The 23,893-nt window shown below is 34.9% G+C and overlaps 1 protein-coding gene across 15 annotated transcripts in view; it reads right to left on the reverse strand.

Annotated features, from left to right (window-relative positions):
* EYA4 (EYA transcriptional coactivator and phosphatase 4) overlaps positions 1-23,893 on the reverse strand; it is a 259,346-nt gene that overhangs the window by 58,711 nt on the left and 176,742 nt on the right. For 9 of the 15 annotated variants that reach the window (XM_082474690.1, XM_082474691.1, XM_082474693.1 and 6 more), the window contains 3 exons: positions 12,661-12,785; positions 11,175-11,243; positions 4,066-4,158 (listed from right to left, as the gene is read on the reverse strand). In XM_082474690.1, the coding sequence (XP_082330816.1) occupies positions 4,066-4,158; positions 11,175-11,243; positions 12,661-12,785 (287 nt within the window). Of the gene's footprint in view, positions 1-4,065; positions 4,159-11,174; positions 11,244-12,660; positions 12,786-23,893 lie in introns of those variants that run through there. The other 6 variants (XM_082474683.1, XM_082474684.1, XM_082474696.1 and 3 more) reach the window with 3 other exon arrangements.

Raw genomic sequence — 23,893 nt, forward strand, 5'->3', positions numbered from 1 at the left:
AAGGTAAATTTTTTAATTTGCAGACTTTATGTTTTAAATTCCAAATATATTGCTCTTCCTGCGTATTTATTCTAATAGAAATATAATAAAAATTAAGAAAAATATGATGTTTCAACCTTCATTTTCAAGTTGTAAAATGATATCGTTTTCTCTTTCCTTTCATTTTGCCAATCCAATGAGTAGTTAAAAATGCAGGGTCCAAATAATTCTAATAATAATTGGAATATACACAGAAAGCATGGGTGATAATGCAACATTAAAAAAAAAAAAACGTAACTGCAAGAAGCAGCAGCAATCATATTTATAAATATATTTTGAACTATCAGAGATTGTACTTTTTTGAGAAGAACTTAAAGGTGAAAATCAGGTCCTATTAACATTTCAGCCAAACATGCAGTCCCAAACTGGAATGTATCCAAAAGTTTGGAAGTTTCTCTTTCCTTTAACCATCTGCCTTGACTAAGACAGATGTATTGCAAATATATGGACCCTAAAGTGTTAAGGCAGTCCCTTCAGAGCCAATCCATACTGGGCAAGCACACAGAGTGTCTTTATTAGGCCATCTGCTGTTCATTCACTTTTCAAAAAGATTAAAGTAGTATACAATGCAGTGCTGGAATTAGTTTAGTCTAATCAATCATAGTTATACTTCAAAGTACTATGTCTTTTCTAAGTTGTTCATAATAATTCTGGAGCTAAACTTTTAGAATTGTAAAAGTGACAAATAGGCTTAGGTTGCTAACTATTTTATGAAACATGATATATTTCTATATCCAAATGCTATTAAGTACCCTTGTGATCTATTGCTTCATAAACACATAGAATTTAATGTATTTAAAATGCTATTTAGACTGTAAGCTCTGAGTACGGAGAGTATATTATAGTTTTCATAGCAATAATGCAGAGAGTATATTTTCAAGAATATTATGAATCAATTTTGACAATCACTGAATATGATTAGAGGTGTTATGTTCTAAATATTTTCAGCAACCAAATTTAAGTGAATTTGCTATGCATATTTGAAAATACATGGACCACTGAACCATTCATTTTCTACTTATTTATTAAAAACATAAAGAATGTTTAAGACTTTCAAATCAACTCAATGAGAACAGGCCTTTTCTCTCACACTATGGGCACGAAACATACACTACATAATAGCAACAGTGTACTGCACAGGAAATTCAGTCTGATTCATTGATTCGCAATAATTATACTCTATTTAGCAGAAATATATTTAAGTAAGGCTCAATTCCACATTTTTTGTTTCATTTATAAAACTTCATTGTGGTACACTCAAGACTCAGACTATACTAATCAGTTATTCTCAAGACTGTGAAACTCAAGGCTTTTCTAAAGAAACATCAAATAATGAAAAGAAACATTCAGCTTTTATTGAATTAGCCAAAGAACAAAATTATTTCAGAAAAAAAGGCTCACATATATGAACACAAATCTGAATACATAGGATGCTTCTTCCCTCTAATGAATGAATCTAGATATCATTAGAATAATGTATCCATAACAGTATAAAGCCTCAACCTTTAAAATTTCATATTAATGTCTATATGTTCATTTTCTAGGTAGAAAACAAAACCTTTGACTCAGAAAACTATGTTTACATAAAACTTAGAAAGTTTATGCTTCTTAACGAAGCTGTATATATTTTATTCTAACTAATAAATCTGCAGATAATTGAAAACAACAACAAAATTGGATTAAAGTGAGCTGAGATTATGCTGATCAAAGTAAAGACCGTTTCTACACAGAACAGCCTAATCTTTCCAGTATGATTTCTGGAATACCATGTACAAATTTAGGAGACCTTCCTTTTATTCCCCATTGTCATTTAATTAATCAAGAGATGTATGCAAAGCACTCAACTCATTATACTCCATCATTTCTGCATACAAAAGTTAGCAAAAGTGCTTGTCTTCAAAATGTCCTGAAAATTAATTAAAACACATTTTTAATGAATATTATCAGATTCTCATATGGTGGTGTCAAGCAATTTTGAGGTTTTACCCTTATTACTGTAACACCTTAGATTAGTGACTCTCAATGGGATGAGAGGTGGGAGATGAAGTTGGGGGATGGGTAGAAATTTTGCCTGCCAGGGAACATTTAAAATGTTAGAAGACATCTTTGGTTGTCACAACTGAGGAAAACTACTGTTAACTTGGGATAGATGCCAGGGATGCCGCTAAACACCTTACAATGCAGAGGACAGCTCTCCCACAATAAAAAATTAGCCAAGTTTTTAATAGTGGTGCTGTTGAGAATCCCTCACCTAAAGCACTCTGTCTAATTGAACTTGGTCCATGGCGTTGGAAATGTTCTATATCTGAGTTGTCCAATATGGTAGCCACTAAAAAACCCCACATACAACTATTAAACACTTAAAATGTAATTAATGTGACTAGATAAAAAATTTTTGCTTTACCAAATAGTATTTAATTTAGACTTAAATAGCCACATATGACCAGTGGCTACTTTTCTGGACAGCACAGCCCTAGATAATTCTTAAAAGAAAACTGGGAAACTATTTGTAAATATAATATGAGTAAATTCCAGACGGCTTGACAGTTCACACCTGTTTCTTTTTCCATCTTTATATCTTCCAGTGGGGTATTAAAGAAAAGACTGTTGGACTGACCAGGACATTATTCTAGAATCATTTATACCAGTGACCACCTGTGAGGCCTTGACTGTATGGCCTTAACCACCTTTAACTTCTCTGTGCCTCCATATTCTTGCCTATAAAACAGATCATCGCAGGTCTCTGAAATTCCTTCTGGAGCTAACATCCCATAATTTTTTCATTCAGCTTTCATTAACTTGTAGTGTGCTATTTAAGTATGTCGGCGATCACTTAATTTCATTCTTATCCTTAAAAACTGTGTTCATACATGCATTTACTTTGCAGAAAGTTTACAACAGTTATGGTAAGTAATATAAATGCTAGGGTAAATTGGTACCTATTTATCTGCTAAGAGGCAAGAGAATTGCTAGAAAGGATGTGAATTAGGACACATGCTTCTCTATACAAAGTGTATAAATTATTATATCGTTCTGTTTGGAGTACTAATATTTTTGTGAATACATGGCAGCTGTTTCCAATCAGTGTGAACCAATGAAACGGGATCATCTGTATCTATAAAAATCAAATATATGCTATAATGACATTATAGTCAAGGATTTACCTCAGCTCTCTTTACATGAGAAGCATACCCACATAAAATCCTTGTATATGAGAACATGAATAAGTATAAAATATATTAGAGTAGAATAACAGAACCAAGATTTAATTATCACAAATACTTTTCTAGGTTTAATGTTCATCTTTCTGCTATACAAATTCCTCCTCAGGTTAAAAAAAAAAGTCCTTTCACCAGATAATCAACCAAACGAAATATAGTAACGAAAAAAAATCTTTAAGTCAACTTATTGCGTGTCCTTGTGCCCACCTGGGAGTTATCAGGTATTTATATTTAAAGAGGATTGATGTTTAAAGACACGCTATTGTTCTCTTTGAAGCATTTGAGCGAAAGTCGTGCTCTCAGAGGCTGGGTTCTAATGCGACCAGCATGTGCTCTCCTGCAGCCCATTAACCTTTAATACCTGTCACTCAGCTGCTTACACAGGAAGGTTTTTTTTTAAACCCAGAGAGGAAACAAGGTTATTTAGAAAGAATCAAATGGATAGTTTTACATCTCGAATGCTGGAGAGAAGGCAGTTTTTATGTCATTTAAATGGGTAAGTTGAAGGAACAAAGTTAACAATTACAACCTAATAATTAAATTAAGCACTGTATAAAATAATTATGAAAGAAGTCAGTTCTGCTTATTTCTAATAAGAAAGTCAGGGGATTGCTTTGCTGTCAACTGCAGATGCAGCAAAACTATTCTAAACATCATTTCTAAAAAAAGCATAATTTTATGACAATGAGTTTTCCAAAAAACGAATTTATTGCTGAATTTATAAAAATCCAATTCTCGCTTATTCACCAGGAGGATGAGGTGGACCCCAATGCGCACAGAACAACACACGAGCTTAAGGCTTTACCTGACCCAGTAAAAGTGTCAAGCGCTCCATCTCCAGTCGTGGTTGTGGTTTCACTGCTGTTCAAAGGCTCTGTTTTGACTGCAAGAAGAGACACTACGTAGAAGAATAAGTACATGTGAGTTTTATTTCTAACTTTATATCAAAGAGGCTGACTGTACGACTAGTGGCTTTTCTAGCTACCATGGGCATGCAAGAGAAAACTTGGGAAGTCGATGAGGAAAGTTTTGTTAATTTAGCTTCTAAATGGACATGCATTTATAGAGGATTTAATCTAAAAATCTTCTGCCTAAGCTGGTTCTCTCGAATCTGGCTTTTAAAGGCAGTCATCCTTACATAGTGAAACAGCAGTACGTGTATTTGCATTTTTAAATCACCTAAGCACACTCCGGTATTATAGTCAAAAGGCAGAAGAAAGGAATCGTCAGTCAGTCTTTAGCACATTTAATCCAAATCGTAACAAAGAGATTTACTGCTTATATTTTATTCTTCCCAAGATGACATTAAAAAAAAAGATTGCTTAAGAATATAATGAGGCATATGCAAATACAGAAACCAGGGGTGTATTCATATGGTGGGTGAAAAATGAAGCACTCAGTAAATTTCTGCTCTACAAAAGCCAAAAGAGCCATAAGGTGTTGGGCTTTTTATTCTAATGGTATAACAATTTTTAACACATTATAGACATAAGCATAGAATAAGAGATGGTTTCTACAGCAGTAATTGTATCTTTTGAAAACTCTTTCATATATTATTTCTCCTTTGAGGTGGTATATTTTGGCAGAATCCTCACTTGGCAATGATGTAGCCACTGAGGTATACATCGCTGTCGTTATTGGATGCAACGAGTTTGGCAGGGGCAGTGAAAAAGCCTCTACCCATTTTGTCACACCATATTTTCCCTTTGTGGGCAAAGCTCCATGTATCACAGCAGCAAGGGAATAAACTAAATTATTTTCTGCTTAACACCTCTTATGTTTCCTGGTCATAAATGGAATGACACAGTTCAAAACTTGAGAAGCAAGCAGAAAACTATAAAGAAGAAAGCTGAAGACTAGCCAACCACGGACAAATATGGCCAAAAGAATAGTGGGCTCAGAGCGTACCCACCAAGCAAGCAAGTCAGCGACGTTACTCTGTTAGAAAAGCAATTAATGATGGAGAAACATGCAGTAATGATTATGTTCCCTTTCCACATGAAGAGAATTGGCTGGACCCTCCCTCAGTGAGCTCTGGGGTTAATTTAGCATCCGGGATTTAACTATGTCATGAAGATTTGCTGGAAGATTCAGAGTCGAACTGTAAAGGTTGGAAAGAATCCAAACTCTAAACCACACTGCCTCACAGGCAGCACTAACTAACCAAGAATTCCTTTCATCTGTATAGTGATGATCCAGAGTAGGGTTTAGAAAGGTGTAAAAGCTACTCTCTATGATGCAATGTCCCCATCTGACTTCTGACATACGACAAAAAGGAACCATCCAAAGCATCCAGCAAAACTAAGATAATAGACAGTTTGTCAGAACTTCCAAATTCTAATCATGGCTAAATTCCTATTTAAACATGTCTAAATCTATAACAATATTTGTAAAATAGATGTATTAATACTAATGGTTATATATATTTCACTTGTGAAATGGGGAGAGGGGAAGCAGAATGTCTAAAAAACTAACCAAGCTAGACATGAGGTTTAGTTTTGTTTCTTTGGATCCCAACTTTGAGATTTGATTTCAAAAACTTAGTATTGGTGTTGATTATAATCTCCTCAATTTGAAAGTTTCAGGTGGTCAAAAGGAGCAGGAAGAAAAGCCAGAGAGAGAGTTTGAAAGGAGAAGGAAGAAAAGCCAGAGAGAGAGTTTGTGGTTGCATTCATTATCCTGGAATCATCTCTCATTAAAATTTTAAAGGTCTGCTTTTAGTCAAAGACAAAGGAGGCTCATTTAACTGAGAAAAGGCATCACTAGAAAGTATATAAAGAGAAGCATACACATCAAGATGTGTTCAGTGGACTAAAACACATGGATTTAAAAGTAATAGTTAAATGGATGCTAACATTTGGGGGAAAACATTACACATTAATCCAAATTTATTTTTCATATGTGGTAAGAGTTGAATAATAGGGAAAAGGGAGAAAATTAATCATGCTGCTACAGAAAATAATTTATGTTCACAGGAGGGCAGCATCTGCAAACATCTCTTGAGTAAGATGCAAAGTTATTTTGATTTGATTTTTATAGAGAAAGAAAGTAATATTAAGTAATAATAATTTTTTTTCAGGAACAGAAAACTTAGAGAAATGAAATGGGCATTCTTTATATGATTAGCTGATTTATTAAAAAGATGTTAAAATACAAAGAATTGTCTTAATATTTAGAAAACAGGTAATGACTATAAAGTCAACATTATGATAATTATAAAGTTTGAAAAATGGAAGTCGTTTTCACTATAGGTCTGAATATATTTGAAATGTTTTCCATTTTCTTTTGTCTTGCTTTTGTTTCCACACATTTAATATGTGCAAGACACTATTGGAAAGATGTTCATCAATGAAACAAATCTAGTTTTATGTGTCTATTTTCTAAAACTTATAAAAATACTCATTCCAAAAGTTTATGAGTGTATATTCACTGTCATGTTCAAATGTATTTTGTTTTTTTTACTGTATTCTATTTTTCTTAAGTTAACACAGAAGTTAAACAGGGCTTTTAATTTATTTTAAGGACTGTGTCCAACATCATTACAGTTCATGCTATCAAATGGAAAGAATAACCTTCTATAGAAGAAAAGCATCCTCTTTATGAACAAAATTCAAACTTACAAAATAAACATTTTGATTTCAAAAGATGCAATCATTTTTTAATTCTTAGGTTAGAGAGTTTTGTGGTTTTATTCTTCTACATGCTCGAAATACGTGATTCAAGGTTCATTTCCCAAAAGGTGGGATGGAAAATCTACATACATATAGCACTTTGTACAGAACCATTACTTCGAGAAATAATTATATTGCCAGGCCCCCTCCACGCTAGTTATCCACTTGCAACTTAGATGTTTTTCATAAAGCCAAATAGTAAAAAAAAGTCAGTCATTTTATTATATTGATATGATTGGGTTTTATTTTTAACCTTCAAAAATAATTGATCTCTGTGGACTAAATCAAGATTGTATGAGATTATTGTCAGCTATGGCTACTAAATCACTGATTTTCTCTCTTTACATCCCAACCTTCTTCCATACCCTCATACAAGTATTTTCAAAGCAAATTTAATCTTGTCCCCTCAGATTATCTTTAGAACTCAAGTATAACATTAATATATATTAATTATTTTTAGAGGAAGTCTGTGTTATTATCATAACTTAATGCTAATGTTCATTTTTTGCAATATTAGGCTTAATTAACCCTTGAAAGAGAGGTAACCCAAGTACTTTACATTTTACATTTCATCTTCAGAGATCTGTGTTTAAACTGGTGTCCACTTAAAAGACTATATATGTAATTCCAAATATACTCCTTCCTGAACCACAAAATCTCACATAGCCACCTCTGACAACTTAGGTTCTACAAAGAAGTTCAGGAGGAGTTAGATCAGGAAGGATACAATTTACAACACTGCAGGGAGGAAAGAAGTATTGCCTACTAGTTTTATGATTTATGTTTTTCTAAATCAATTTTTTCACTCAAAAACCTATGAGCACCAAGTGTCTTTCATTTCTAAATATCCATGAAGTATTTAGTTTTGTAAAATAATTTGATGATGCTTCCAATTTATGGCTTTCATTCCAAAAAGAAAATCTAAAAAGAGTAGAGCCACAATAGTAGCTGGTTCTACTGCACAGACACATAATACTCAGAAACAAATTCATCCCATGTGAATCAATCATCTATATATTAAAAACTCTGGGAGATTCTTTTCTATGCTCTACAGATTTCAAATATAGAAAACACCATAAACCCAATCAGAATGTCTGATCTTGGTTCCCCCAAATCAGAATGTCTGATCTTGGTTCCCCCAAATCTCCTCTTTGAAGTATTTTCTTAATCTCCATGTAGAATCAAATATTCCCTCCCTCTGCTGTGCACCCACCTTGAACACATTATGCACTCATTATTTTCTTTTCTGTTTCCCTCTGCTAGACTTTTGGTCCCTTGATGGCTAGTATCATGTTCTATAGGTCATTGGGTTCCCATTTCCTAGCACAGAACCTGGCATATAATAGGAACCTGATACATTTTAAGTTAGAAAGTGAAAATTCACATTTAGACCCTATCCTAAGCACTTCCAATAAATCTAAGTATTTTGTATATAAAGTATAGCTAATCATGTGTCTTGACACCATTAGGGAAATTAGAATCTTACTTATATATGGAAGTAACTTTTCACATGACAGGCATGCATTTACATGCATGTATATACATATACATGAAGTAGCATACATGAATCTATATCTGGGTTGGCAAACTACATCTCAAGTGCCAAGTCTACCCCACGGCCTGTTTTTGTATAGCCCGTGAGCTAAGAATTACTCTTGCATTTTTAAGTAGTTGAAAAATATCAAAGAAGAATAATATTTTGTGACATAAAAATTGTACGAAATTCGAATTTCAATGTTCATAGATCAAGTTTTATTTGAATATGGTCAAGCTCATTTGTTTAAATATTGTCTATGGCTCCATTTGTGCAATGAAAGCACAGTTGAATAGTTACAACAGAGACCGTATGGCCTGCAAAACTGAAAATATTTACTATCTGACCTTTTACAAAAAAAAGTTTGTTGACCACTGATTTGTATGCTAAGATATGATTGTATTTATTATATTTTTATTGACAGTTCTTCATTTTAACAATTTCACAAGTGACAAAAATTTGAAAGGAAAATCTAGGTTCTAATATAAACCTGCAGATGTAATTACAGAATTAGGATTAAGGTGATGAACCCCTTTAAAAATTACTTTAAGGAGTAATGTAATATATTTAAACAGCACCAAGGTAGTAGGGTAGGATATTAAGGTGATACTATTAACTCATTCATATCAGTAAAATCTATCAAAATTATCTTTTTGAAAATCTAAAGTTAATGGAAAGATCTTGAAAAGCCACTAAATTAGCTTTTGCTTTTGTCTTTTGTTTTATTATAATAATTTTATAAAGTGATCAAATTCCATCAATAAAACCCAGAATTATAAATAAAATAGTTTAGTCTCAATGGGAAACATTGTGCATCAAATGCTTAGCTTATGTTATAAACACATGGCATAAAGAGTCATTAAAATTCATTAAATATTTCATATCATTATGCCACCGAGACTATATCCTTAATAATCAAAGTACACTTAACATTTTATTACTAAAAGTTTGCCTCTGTAGCCAGTTTACATGTTCTAAATGCAGAAAAATGTATTATCTGACCAAACATTGGAGAGTCTTTTAACACACTGCACGTTTCCATTTTCCTTATAAAACTGTTGCCTAATTATTATTGAATTATTAATTAAGGAAAAGGAATTATATTGGTTTATATTGCCCCAAATTTACATACATTATATGATTTAAAACAAAAGCTTTGCCAGTAAAGTATTATTATCCTTCTTTTGTAGAAAAGAATTAAAGCTCAGAGAGGTTAAGTAACTTGTCCAAGACGACACAGCTAGTAAATGTAGTGCCAGGTTTCAGATCCATGGTCTTCCTGACACAGAAGTCCTTTTTTTTCCCAATGGTCACAAAACTCTTAAACATTAATACTAAGAACTAGGAAAACTTGATGTTTTACACTTAAAAAAATTTTTCTGTTGGATATTAGATGTAAATTACTAAATATTGATTGTATATATTCACTATTATAAAGTTGCCTATGTTACATTAATATGTCAGAATAGAACAACAGCCAATGAGCTAAGAATGCTTTTTACATCTTAAATGTTTTTTAAAAAAATCAAAATTAGAATATTTTGTGACATGTGATAATCATATGAAATTTAAATTTCAGGGTCCATAAATCAAGTTTTATTGGAACCTGACCACTCTCATTCATTTATGTATTGCCTATGGCTGCATCTGAGCTACAGTGACAGAGCTGCATAGATGAGACAGAGAGAGACAGCATAGCCTACAAAGCCTAAAACATTTCCTGTCTGGTTCTTTGCAAAAAAAAGACCTTTGAGTTAGAATTAAGAGGAACTAAATTCTGGCAACATATTTTTTAAGTATGAAAAGTATATTTTAAGTGTGGAATTAAAAAAAAAGAAACTAAAAGGATAAAAATTTAAATAACGGGAATAATGGAGTACTTCTCATCCACTGGTCATATATTCTAATTTAATCTACATACAGCAAGGTCCAGGCAAACTGTGCCTATTCTAACTGCTTGCTTGTAATGAACATTTCTAACAGGTTGTGAGCTCTTCTTTTTAATCCTAGAATTGGGTGGTTCTACAGAAGTTTTATGTGGTTTTGTTTTAATTTTTAAATTTTGATAGCATATTAACTTTTGGTTTGGGAGAAAGTTTATTTATATTATATATATATAAATATAGGAATGTAGTTAATATCTATAGTTCAAAACATTTTAAGAGATTTAATATTAATTTTAAATGTATAGCTTTCATCACTGGTAACTTTTTAAATGATGGGTTTTTAAATGTTAATATTACTTTAGGTATTTTAATTGGAATGTTTATTAAAGTCTGTAAAATAGGAAATATCGTTTTGCCATGCTATGAATTTAATTTAATTTATGAAAGTCTATAGGCTATGGAGATCGAGTTTGTACGTAGGCGCAATCTGCTTCAACTGCTCATTGACGTGACAGTTGTGTTGAATTATCACTTAATAAACTGATAGTTAGAAAAATAATAGATGCACCCGTTTGTGCAAAATTATGAAAAAACTAAGAAAAGAATACTACTGACCTAAGATTAGAATACTAGTTGATAAGAAAAACATAGCCAACTGTTATCAATAAACAACTAAAAGGTGTGTTCATGTCTCTTTTTTAATTTTTTTATAACAAGTACTGAGCACAGAAAAGGGAGTGCAAACAGAAATAGCAACAGAAAGCAAACCAGAAGGGCAAATCCACACACCCAAACACATGCAGTGTACCATCATCTCTCATACTTGTTGCGGAGGAGGGGGTGTTGCAACTCAGCAACCAGTCTGCAGTGTTTAAAACAGTCATGTTGTCCCCTGAGAACAGGAACAGCATAAGCGTTCATTGTCTGAATGCCTGCTCAGTGTACGAGAATAGTCTTCAGTGCTTGTACTGGGTTCTGACCCTTTTGCCAAAATTATAACTGCATGGTATGACTTTTACATTTTAGTTTATCAGGTATGTTTTAGTTCAGTTAAATATACATACATGGTGATTAGTGACCTTCAAAGTCTGATTTCAGAGTGCATGTCTTTGTTTTATTTTAAATCTTATTATTTGCACCCAAGTTAAGGTTTAAATATAAATGTTCTTACTCCACAAGTTATCACTAAACAATTTTATAAATTGGCAATCTTATAATTAATTAGCCAAAATTATAGATGCATGTTTAGAGACAAACACTATAAACAAGGAAAATGTTAATTTACAAAGGGTTTTATGTAAAACATTATTAAATACAGGCAAGTTGCAATCCACACAACTTTACAAAGAAAATTTTAGATTTCACAGTTACTCTAAAATAAATGGAAAGAGGTGTATCAATTTCATAAATATTTACTGAAACTTTAAAAGAAAATATGATGTGGCAAATGCTGATATCTAATAATATGAATAGCTTACAAATTAAAGCAATTTTCAAGTAATTTTTCACTCGACGAAAACAACTAAATCTACAAAACTTCAAAATCATTGTGAGTAATTTAAAATGCAGCTTATATATGTGTATATATGTACGTATATATGTATAGGCTTTCTATGTATACATATTCTGATGCAAAAATCAGATCGTATTTTCTGACAGGTTGAATGCATTTTATAAAAACAATAGGATGAAATATTTGAAATAGTTATTATTGTTGCCATATGTTGTGGCATAATTATGTGCTAATCATATGAAAAGGTATCTAGAAAAAAATTCAATTCCTATTTTAAATACATGTTAGGTATTTCTCTCTTTGAAAAGAAAATGCAGCAGATATGGACATTTTTCTATTCCCAAAACCATTTTTAAGAAACACCATTTTTAAGAAAAACTTTGGAGTAGGCTTTCTCTTAAAATTCAAAATAAAACCAAAAACTAGTGGAATTTCTTTTCTGTTTTCTATATTTGTTGTTGTTAAGATCAGAGAGTAAATCCTTTGGCCACATTTTTTACATTTTGAAAAATATTTACAAGGGCAAATACAAAAAGAAAGCCTTGCTAAAGGCCTTCAAAATGTTGCTCGGGGCTATCTATTCTTTCTGAATGTTTCCAGCTATAGAGGAGGAGCAAAAATTTCAAGAAAATCAACAGAACAATAAATAATCCATTAACTATATATTACTTGAGTATAATGCTATGATGTTATTGCTTATGAGATATAATATTTATTTACTAGCAGATCCCTAACATGTAAAGCCACAACAGAGTCTGAAATGTGATTCTGGGTGTCTTCAGGGCTGTACACTTACCTCCTGTCCCATTTGTGGTGACCGATGTGCTGCTGAGATTAGCTTTCTCCAGTTTGGAGCTACCAGGAGTATCGCCACCTCCAACAAGAGGATGAGGACTTGCTAGGTCCTGCATTTCCATAGACCTGTTGGAGCAGGAAGCAACAGAGAAAAAGTTGAAATTTCAGCAATGCTTTCTTAATAAACTATGTATATCACTCTACTGAGCATGCAGGTGATCTCACAATAATAGGAATTGAAACCCACAGCTAAGAGTTTTTGGTTAATCAGGTGAATGTGACGGTCCATTAAAAATTAATAAATAAGTAAAGCTTCCATGATAGTTAAGTTTCCTCATTTGTTTGTTATTTGTAATAACCATACAAAAACTCAGATCTACAGGAAGGAATGAAGAGTGACAGAAAGGTAAATTTGTAGGTAAATACAAAAGATTATCTTATTTTTCTCTTAATTCATGAAAGACAGTGAACTGTGTAATTTATGATATAGGATAAAAGTAAAATATGTGACAACAACAGCACAAAGAATAGTTGCCAGGGGTGGGATTGGGGTGGAGATGAATAGGCAGAGCACAGAGAATTTTTAGGACAGTGAAAATACTCTGTATGATATTGTCATGAAAGATGGATGTCATTATACATTATGCAAACTCACAGAATGTACAGCACCAAGAGTTAACACTAAGGTTAACTATGTACTTTCAATGTAGGTTCATCCTTGGTAACAAATGCAGCATTCCAGTGAGTGATGCTGATAATAGGGGAGGTTATGCATGTGCAGGGCAGGGGGTAGATGGAAAATCTCTGTACCTACTGTTCAACTTTGCTGTAAGTGTTAAATTACCCTAAAAAATAAAATCTTAGGAAAAATCAAATCAAAATTGGTCGTATGCAAATAAAGCAGTGGTTAGTGAGAAATTTATATCTTTAAAGGTTACATAAGAAAAGAAGGGTTTAGAATCTGTGATCTAAGTGTCTACCTTAAGAAACCAGTGAAAGAAAGGCAACTGAATCCAAAGTAAGTAGAAGACAGGAAACAATAAAAAACAGAAATCACTGAAATAGAAAATCTATGAACAACAGAGACAATTTACAAATCCAGAAGATGATCATTAGAGATACTGAAGATATTAAAAAGGATAATAAGAGAATATTATGAACAATATTATGCCAAATAATTCAATAATTTAGATAAAATCAGACTTTCTTGAAAGACACAAACTATAAAAACTTATAACAACTTTTAAAAACTGTCCTATACCAATTAAAGAAATTGAGTTCATAATTAAACATTTAAAAAAACTCCACGGCCATATGGTCACATATGCTAGCAAACATTTAAGGAAAAATAAAAGCCGCCTTTTACAAATTCTTTTAGAAAAAAATAGGAGGTAACACTTTTCACTCCACTGTAAGAGACCAGAATTACCCTGATCCAAAGTCTGCCAAAGGCAATTCCAAGAAAAAAAAATTATGGATTTATATTTCTCATGAACATAGATGAAACAATATTTCAAAAACTATTATCAAATAAAATCCAGCAATAAAAAGGGTAATATATGATGACCAGGTGTGTTTTATTCCAAGAATTCAAGTTAACACTTAAAAATCAATAAATGTAATTCAATGTATTAACAGAATATACTTTCAATGGGTGTAAAAAGCATTTGACAATATTCATTATCCATTCATGATACAACTCTCAGAAAACTAGGAAAAGAAGCATTTGCCTCCCATATGATAAAGGCCATTCTTGAAAAATCTACATCTTACATCTTATTTCATGATGAAATATTGAATGATTTCTCACTAAAGGAAGATCAGAACTAAGGCAAGAGTATCTCTTTTTCCCACTTCAACACAACATTTTATTGGCACTCAGTCAGTGGGAGAAAACAAAAATGAATAAGTAAAAAAGGGAAAGCTTAGAAAGAAAAATTGTTAATTCAATAAAATAGATAATAAGGACCTGCTGTATAAAAAAAAAATGTTAATTCACAGGTAACATAATTGTTTATGTAAAATATTCTGAGAAATCCATTAAGAAAAACCCTACAAAAATTAATGGGTGAATTTACCAAAGTTACAGGTACAAGGGCCTTGCTAATAATAAATAAAAACATGAACCAAAAATATCTGAAACATCAGTCAATGCCTTTCTAGTTCAAACACTGAACTACCAAAACAGCAGCTGTTCAGGAGGTTGGAAGCTGGGTTAGTCACAGTCCCGCTGCAGCTCAGCTCAACTCCAAAAGGAATCTGAATGCTCAGACCCTTGCTTTCACAGGCAGCCAGAACAAACGACTTAGACATTTTGGGAAATAAAACAAAATAAATACCATGCTTCAGTCTCTACTGAGTTTCTGTACATAATCTTCAGAAAAGTACAAATACATGATGTTCAGAATACTATAAATTATTTTGTACATAATGTTCAGAATGGCATCTTGAGTCATAACAAGAAGCAGGAATATATGACCCATAGTAGAGAGAAAACACAGTAAATAGAAGCAGACCTGTAGATGACTCAGCATTTGGAATTAGCAGACAAGGATTTAAAAAACTATTGTGTATATGTGAAACAATTTATAGGAGAAGATACGTACACAAGGTATAAACATATAAATACGCCACGTATATAGATAAGTACATATATGGCATATATACCTATGTGCCATATATATTTTATATGTATGTATAATTATGAATATAACGTGTATGTATTACATCTAAATATTGCATATAGAAAAAAATGAAAACTGCAAAAAAGAGCCAAATGAACGTTCTAGAATGAATATTATAATATATTAAATAAAAAAATAGTCTTTGGATGGACTTTAAGGCACTGCAAAAAAAAAAAAAAAAAATCAGTAAATCTGAAACTGTGCCAGTAGAAGTTATCCAAACTGAAGCAGACAGACAAAAAATTGGGGGAAAATATTGAATAAAGTAAAAGTAACCTGTGGAATATTATTAGAAAGCAAGAAAGGGAAAGAGACAGAATAATTTCAGAATAAATAATGGCCAAATTTGATTATAAACAGCAACCCATAAAGCCCTGAAACACAATAAATGAGAAAAAGAAAAAGTAAACCAAACCTTCAGCACATTACAGTCAAATTCTTAAAATAAGATAAAGAGAAATCTTTATAGCAATCGGATAAAAAAGACACAGAGGAGAGGAGAATAGTAGGAACCCCCAAAAGTATTATCGGTAGCACACTCCTGATAACAGGCTTAATTACGGTAAACAACGAATGCTCATGATTTTATCTTCTCCTACCGAACCCACCCGACATAAATATTTTTAGTTTAATTGAACTAATAAATGAATAATTGCTTATTACATGCAAAGTACTGTCACAGGTGTTAGGCTTGCTAAATGGAGAAACCATGGTCCTACCCTCAAAGAAATTTATGATCTAAATGAGAAAGCAGATCCTGTGCATAGAAAACTACAGTACATTAAGTATCCAGACAGAGCCTGGGGGCACATCCTGGAGAAGGACATTGAGAGCTGCGTTCCCTCCCTCTGACCAGAGGCGTGTGGGGCTTGGGAGACATATGAATAGGTTTTTCCAGCTTTACCACGTGTTCACTACTAGGTTATGCCTGAAGGGGTTGTATAGAAATTCGATAAGTGGTTGGGATAAATGCTGCGTAGAAGGTAAGAGGCTCCATAAGAGTTAGGAGGTGGATGGGGCCCTCAGAGGGGAGCACACAGGAGCAGAGGCCAAAGCAAGACAAAAACCTTTGGCCAGTGAGGTTTCATCACACTAAGTTCATTTTAGGGTGCCAGGGGAACGTGCTGTCAAACTTGAGGAGTTTATTCCTCTTTTTTTTGTTTTTTTGGGTTTTTTTGACCGTGCCATGTGGCATGTGGGATCTTAGTTCCCCGACCAGGGATCGAACCGGCGACCCCTGCAGTGAAAGCACAGAGTCTTAACCACTGGACTGCCAGGGAGTTTATTCTTGACCCATAGGCAATGAGGAGGCATTGAGGGTTGTTGATCTGGGGAGTCATGAAAAAAATCAGTTGGAGGATTGACGTTAGCAGTGGTTGTTGGTGAGCAGGGCGCCTGCGCCACAGGATTACTAAACCCAAGATGGGTCGATGGGAGATTATAGAGGCGAGTTTTCCAAGGAGTGAGGCAGGAAGTGTTGTTACTATTAATAGTGTGAACTTACTTAAAGAGTCTAGAAAATTTTCTCAGAAATTGTTAGCTGGGTTTTGATGAATTCATAGAAGGGGTTCTATGGGAAGCATCTGGTTGGTAGTATTACTGAAACTGCAAGGTAGTGTAGGGGCTCACAGCCAATCTGAACCACATGCAACACGAGGAAGCAAGGAAAATCAGTCAGGAATGAAAGGATGGAGCCCACACTACAGAGAGGAGCAGGAATACGTCACTCCTGCAAAACAAAACAAAAATAGCCTTTGTATCTTACATTCCAGTTTCCAGGAAACCAAAATGCGACTATCTGGCTCTTTACAGTAAGTCCCCTTTGCTTGAATTTATTTTAATGGGTTGATATTTCTTACAATTAATAGAGCCTTTAGAGAATAGGCATGCATTATTGCTATAAACTATACATTATTGCTATAAACTATAAACTATACAGTAAGAATATCCCTGTACTTTCTTTTGTATGTTAAACTTCAGATTCTTTTTAAGTCTAGTTCATACAAAATGTAACATAAAATATAAAGTTTACCTTAGAGTTCAACAGCAGAAAATGTTTAACAGCTACCAGTTTTTACTGAGTACATATTGTAAGACACAGCCTACGCTTGGTACTTCAAATATATCCTCTCTGTTAATCTTTACATTAACATACTGATGTGCATATTATTTTCCATATTTTATAGATAAAGAAATTGAGACTCAGAGAGGATATACAGCATGCCCAAGACCTCATAGGTTGAAAGTAGCAGCACCAAGACTTGAACTCAATTCTATTTGATGCCGGAGCCCAGGTTCTTTCTGTCACATTATATGTTTCCCATTTTTAAAAGTGACTTTAATTTTTTCACACTGTGAAACCACAATTAGGAATGCATATTCTTGCAATAAAACATTTTGAATGGTTTTCAAAAAATACTCAACTCAATATAAGCATCTACTCTGACAAATCTACATTACCATATTTAAAGGAGACCCGTTTCTAAATAGCACAGAGAACTATATTCAATATCCTGTGATAAACCACATGGGAAAAGACTTTTTAAAAGAATGTATATATATGTATAAAGGTGCCCCTTTTTTTCTTCCGAGAGGTCACTTTCAACCCATGTCATAAGGCCATGTGAATACTAGCATCTTTCTGGACAATATAAAAAACAAACTTATCCATAAACACAAAAACTCTTTAAAAAAAAAAGAAAAGAAAGAAGACTTGCAGGTCACGTGCAGCTCCTTTCTTGGTTCTTGCCTGCATTCTTCTGTAGCATAGGTGGAATTTATTTCTAGCAGGCTTAAATATCCTCTTCAAACCCAAGGAAGAGCATGCTTTATATTTGTGCATTTAGAGTCTCCTGTAACTCAGAAACCATGATACCTTCTGCACAGAGCCTGGTAATGAGTCATGGCCTGTTTATTTACAGGCTGAGATTCCATCAATTCTTCATGACCCAAGAAATGCTAAAACATCCTAGACTTTCAAAGGCATTCACTCTCATGCCAGCTTTTCTCGTTGCATAAAGTGGACAGTATGTATGCAGGGCTCTGTGTGCCAAGCTCTCAGAGTCTACCTAACTAGCCAATTTTCATTTTGACCGTCAGGATGCATTTAAGGGCAAGAGTTCAGGTATTTGCTTTACTCATAACTTCCTTTTTTATGTAATATAAGCCTTTTCATCCTCCTTAGCTGAAAAATTGGAATAACAAAATCAGCTTTTACTTAAATAATGAGAGTGTAGGTTGCATTAGGGAAGGGATTATTTTCTATTCATTGCTTTTTTCCTCTACACTTTGAATTGTGTGGGGTACTTAGTGAGTGCTAAGGATGAATAATAAAATAGGAATAGGAAAAATACTGATGAAGTGATTTGAATTACTTGGAGTCAAGAGTACTCTGGTTCAACAAACACTGCTTGAGCATCCAGGAAGTTCAGGGACATTTCTAGGAATCCAGAAAGTATCTTCTGAGAGCTTGGAGGCTAGTAGGAGAGCAAAGGGATGGGTGGAGGGAGACGGGGCTTAGCAGTGTGATGTCAATGTGTATGGAAGGTTTCATATCTGCATGTGCAATGTTAGAATTCCCAAATGAGTGAGGGGTGTGTGTGTGTGTGTGTGTGTGTTTGTGTGTGTGTGTGTGTGTGTGTGTGCAAGAGGGTGGGGAGAAAGATGCTCTGCATGGATACAGAAAACCACTGTGCAAGAAAAAATATAATAAAGCCATTTGGTCAACTTAGATCGGATGAAAGTCGTAGGCATGTTACTACTGGGTACCACTTCCCACTCTCTGGAGAAAGCACATCAGTCCACCTTAAACCAACACATTTCAGAGTAGGAGCCAAGAAACCCTTGTCCCAGCTGCAGTCCTGAGCCAGTTTCTCCCCTGGCTCAGTTAGGCTGGGAGATGTGGATGCTATCTGCTGCACGGTGTCTATGCCACTGATCAGCTGGCCAGACAGTCCCAGAAGGAGGCCCTCACTAGCCCATTTCAGCAGACAGCATCAGAACTGGGCTCTGCTGCAGAGAAAAGGAAATGTTGGAGGAAGAAAACCCCTATCAACAAGGATCAGGGAAGTGGGCCATGAATAATGGGAGCTATTCTTGCAATTTGCCAGTGACCTCATGCCTGTCCCTGAGGCCAGCCTGAATGCTTGCAGTGCAAGTGACCCGTCTGCCAGAGTGACCTCAGGCCCTGGAGTAACAGCAAATAAAGCCATGGACACACTGTTCTCTGGACACTTTTACAGTCCTTCCTTTCCAGGGCTTCCTTACAGATCTAGACGAGTCCTACAGCTCTGGCCCTTTCTTCACTACGACTCTTAACAGATTATTTAGATAAAACATGGTCTCCCCACCCAAGAAATGTGAGTAAATTTTAAAAAAATGTATCTCTAAAACATTTCTCTAAATTTAGGTTTTCAAAACCCCCCTCCTTTACTTTGAAAACAAAGGGAAAAAAGCCCAATGAATTCTCCAACCGTTATTTGAATAGTACAGGACTCAAGTTTCTGTTAGATCAGTTACAAACCATGGTTAATGAAGCAGGAAATTATTTCCCTCCAGTAAGCAGAAGAATAAAGCCATACGGCCACAATAAAAACATCTAATACCATTAATTATACCAAGAACTATATAGACTCTTTTTCTAAGGAAAAAACTCTATCAGTAAGGATAAAACATTTTACTGGATGATTGAATGAGGGTTTTTCAATGCTAGAATGTTGAATTGAAAAGAGCAAAGCATTAGCATAATGTACACAATAAAGATAGCTCCCTATGAAAATGATGGAATTTCGGAGTCTTGAGGGACATTCAATGTCCTCGAATGCAAAAATACCATTTTATGCACAAGGCTGTGAGTGCTATGTTAAGGGCCTGTACTATAGGCTGAAACCTGGGTTTTAAACTCCATCTCTATCACTTACCAGTCAATGGACTTTAGGCTCAAAAATGGAGTTAATGATACCCACCTGAGGGTTACTGGGTGAATGAAATAAGATCACGCACGCAAATTACACAGAATTTGGCACACAGTGTATCTTTATGAATGTTAGCTCTTACTACAGTCACTTCTACAATGCTGTCAGTAAATGCCTGATTTGTCTGTTTGAAAACCTGTAGTATCAAGAAAATTGTTCTCTTAAGACGCAGCCCATTTCACTTTCCGCTCACTTATTAATCAGAAAGTCTTCCATACATGGTTCCCATGCAACTTTGCTCCTGGAAGAAATTTAACCCATTGACATGGGGCAAGTCTAAACTTTCTTTCCCATAACTTCCCTTCAAACCTCAAAGAGGAATGTCCCAACTCAGAGCCTTAGAGGTGCAAAACATGGCAGGAATATTAAAAGGATCACTCTGGACCCATCAGTATAGTCTGAAGAGTACACTAGCTTTGCTATCAGACACTTTACAGTATGAACATACACTGAAACCCAGCCAACCAAACCCCTATGATTTGTCCCATGTGATGCTCTAGAGCCCTGTTTTCTCTCAGCCACAACACAGGCCATTGGCATTTGGAACCTAAGTGAACAGCTCTTCATATGTTCCTCTTAAATGCTATCTTGTTGGATTGAGTCCACTGGTTCATCTTGCCCTGTCAGATTCTGATTCTGCTGTTCCAAGTATTCTTTCCCTGTGCCACGACACCCATAAACTTTCCTAGCATGCACTCATTGCCAAATCACAATAAACATGTTGAACAGGCCAATGTCAAGGACAGGTCTTGAAGAAGCCACTAGAGTTATATCTTTAGATCTATATCACTGGGAAATAGTTATTGAGCTAATAGCAGTACTATCTTTCAGTCTCTATTTTTCTGTATTTTCCTCATAAATATATCAAGAGCCTTTGAGACACACGTTGTTGAATCCCATATGTGCTAAGTATAATGCAGGCCTTTGTCCCTCTTTTCTGGTATTGCTGTCAGGCTATTCTGGCATGGCTTTTGCTTAGAGAACTTATGCTGGATTCTCGTGATCACAGCCCTCTTTCTAATTATTTATATTTAGTTATCTAAGCAGGTAATTTTATTGTTTTGAGATTGATTTAGAACATTTTATTTTAATTGTTTAAATTTTTATTGAAGTATAGTTGATTTACAGTGTTGTGTTAGTTTCAGGTGTAGAGCGAAGTGATTGAGATATACATATATATGTATATACACACCTATATATATGTGTACAGTGAAGTGATTCAGATATATATATATATATATATTCTTTTTCAGGTTATTACAAAATATTGAGTGTACTTTCCTGTGCTATACAGTAGTGGGTCCTTACTGTTTATCTATTTTATACATAAAATATATAAAACATCTATTTTATATATAGTAGTGTATATATGCTACTCTCAAATTCCTAATTTATCCTCCCCACCACCTTTCCCCTTTGGTAACCTTAAGTTTGTTTTCTATGTCTGCTTCTGTTTTGTAAATAAGTTCATTTTGTATCACTGGTCTAAAGTTTATTGTGTCACACAATGAAACAATGAAAAAATGATTTCTCTTTAGAAATCTGATCTTAAAATAACCATATGACATGTGCTTTATTAGATAACAATATGGATTGGGAATCAGGAACAGGAATCTAAGTCTATGATCTACTACTTAGAAAAAGTTAATGGGCGTGTGTGTAGATGGTTTTCCGAATATCTTCTCAGGTTTACACGGCTCTCGAAATAACACTGTGAGTCTTCCACAGACAGGCATTCTGTACTCTCTCCCTTTCCACGCCAAGACATTCTGTATCTTTATGAGGTTACTCAACCCATTCACTTTGAACGCAAGGAAGTTAGCACCTGCCACGGGGGATCAGAATGTGAAATGTGAGGAGGGAGCCCTGTGATAAGTGCCTGACCTTACCAAACAAAAATAAAACCTCTAAGAAAACAATGAAGAAAATGCAGTAATATACCAATATACCAACCAGAGTGTTGTGCGGATCTTAATACAAGCAATTAAAGTTCCACTCCACAGGAAGCAATCAATGGTTGAGGCTGTGTGTAATTCACAGAACAGCCAGCAATGCCAGGAGACGTCAGGGAACTCCCCCACTGCCCCATCCTTATGACCCCATAACATGATAGTCTCCACTAAAAAAAAAAAAAAGTCAAACAGCCATCTTAGTGATAGGAACTTGGGGCCCATTGCTCATCTGACGTAATACTTCACGGAGCAGGTCCAAACACAATGCAGGGCCCTTGAAATCAGCAGGAGCTCAGCACTGTGATCCATGCCAAAGAGCAAGACGAGAAATGGGGCTGGTATAAATATTCATTGGGAAGTTACGGCCAACCTCCTTGTGCTGTGTGTTTAATGCAACTCAAAACTGCTCCACCTGGCCCCTTCTGGCTCCCTCATGTCTACCAGGGGCTGGCAGCTGGAAGGCAGGCTGAGCTTGGAGATCTTTTAATTTGCTGTAGCACCAGAGGGACAGGCAGGAGGGTTGACGATGCATATGCTGGGATTCAATTACAGGGCTGTCTTTTTCCCAGGTGGGAGGTAACACTGACTGCAGAGAATTCAATGCTTCATCTGTTAAGGTCCCTTAGGAAAAGATGGGTGGTTTGCAAAAGCCGGGGGTGTGGAATAATGCTCTATGGTCGGCCCTCAAGACAAAAATCTTGGCAAAAATTATCAGGCAAATTGAATGGTATTTTGTTAGGCTCACATGCAATCTTTACTTTTCTCGTTTTCCAAAGCAAAATCATTCTGAAAATTCTGCCTAGAAAATACAGACGGCTGCTCCTAAATTCTGAAATCAGTTGCTGTGTAGCCTATAAAATGTAGGATGAGAGAAGCTTTGAGATCACTGTCCTATGAGTCTCACTGCCAAAAAGGTGCTTCAATATTGCATAAAGTTAGATGTGTTCCAACCATGAACATTTAAGGGGAACACACACTGTTCTTAATTTAAAGCACTGAACAGTTCCTAAAAGCTTGACAAAAATACCTACAATGTAATTTTTTCTTTACGATAAAATGGCATAATGGCATTACTCTTTAGGACCCTAAACTCAATAATCTGTTGTAGTTTGTTGGGGCTAAAGGGGGAGGGTGTGCTTCTTATTCTAACTGCTACAAAGCAAGGTTCACCAAATATCTAAGTGAGGTTGACTAGTGTCTGCTGGATTAGTCCTCTATGAATAGTTACTGCTACTAATTACAAACCAATACTATCTATTTCTTAGAGTAGGTCTATCCGTGCTATTACTTGGACAAACTTCCTAGGTGGATGGCTTCATTTTTATTCTTATTTAAAAGGAAAAAAGGAAGCTGCATTTGTTTTTATCTCTCAGTTTCATGCTTGCCCTAGGACAGCCTTTCCTCCCCATAGTAGTCAGAGTGGAGCTTTGCAATAACCAACTCAAACCAAGTTCATCTTCTGCTCAAAACCTTCTAACGCTTTCCCATCGCTCCTAGAGAAATTCCCCAGTTGCTCACCTGGCCTCTCAGGTCACTTCCTTATGTGATACATTGATGCACCATTTCCCTGACCTTGGCTCCCAAGTGATTCCCTCACTCAGGGAGCTCCTCCAGCCCATGGCACA

Source organism: Balaenoptera physalus (genome assembly GCF_965194825.1).
Source record: "Balaenoptera physalus genome assembly, chromosome: 9".
Taxonomy (NCBI): domain Eukaryota; kingdom Metazoa; phylum Chordata; class Mammalia; order Artiodactyla; family Balaenopteridae; genus Balaenoptera; species Balaenoptera physalus.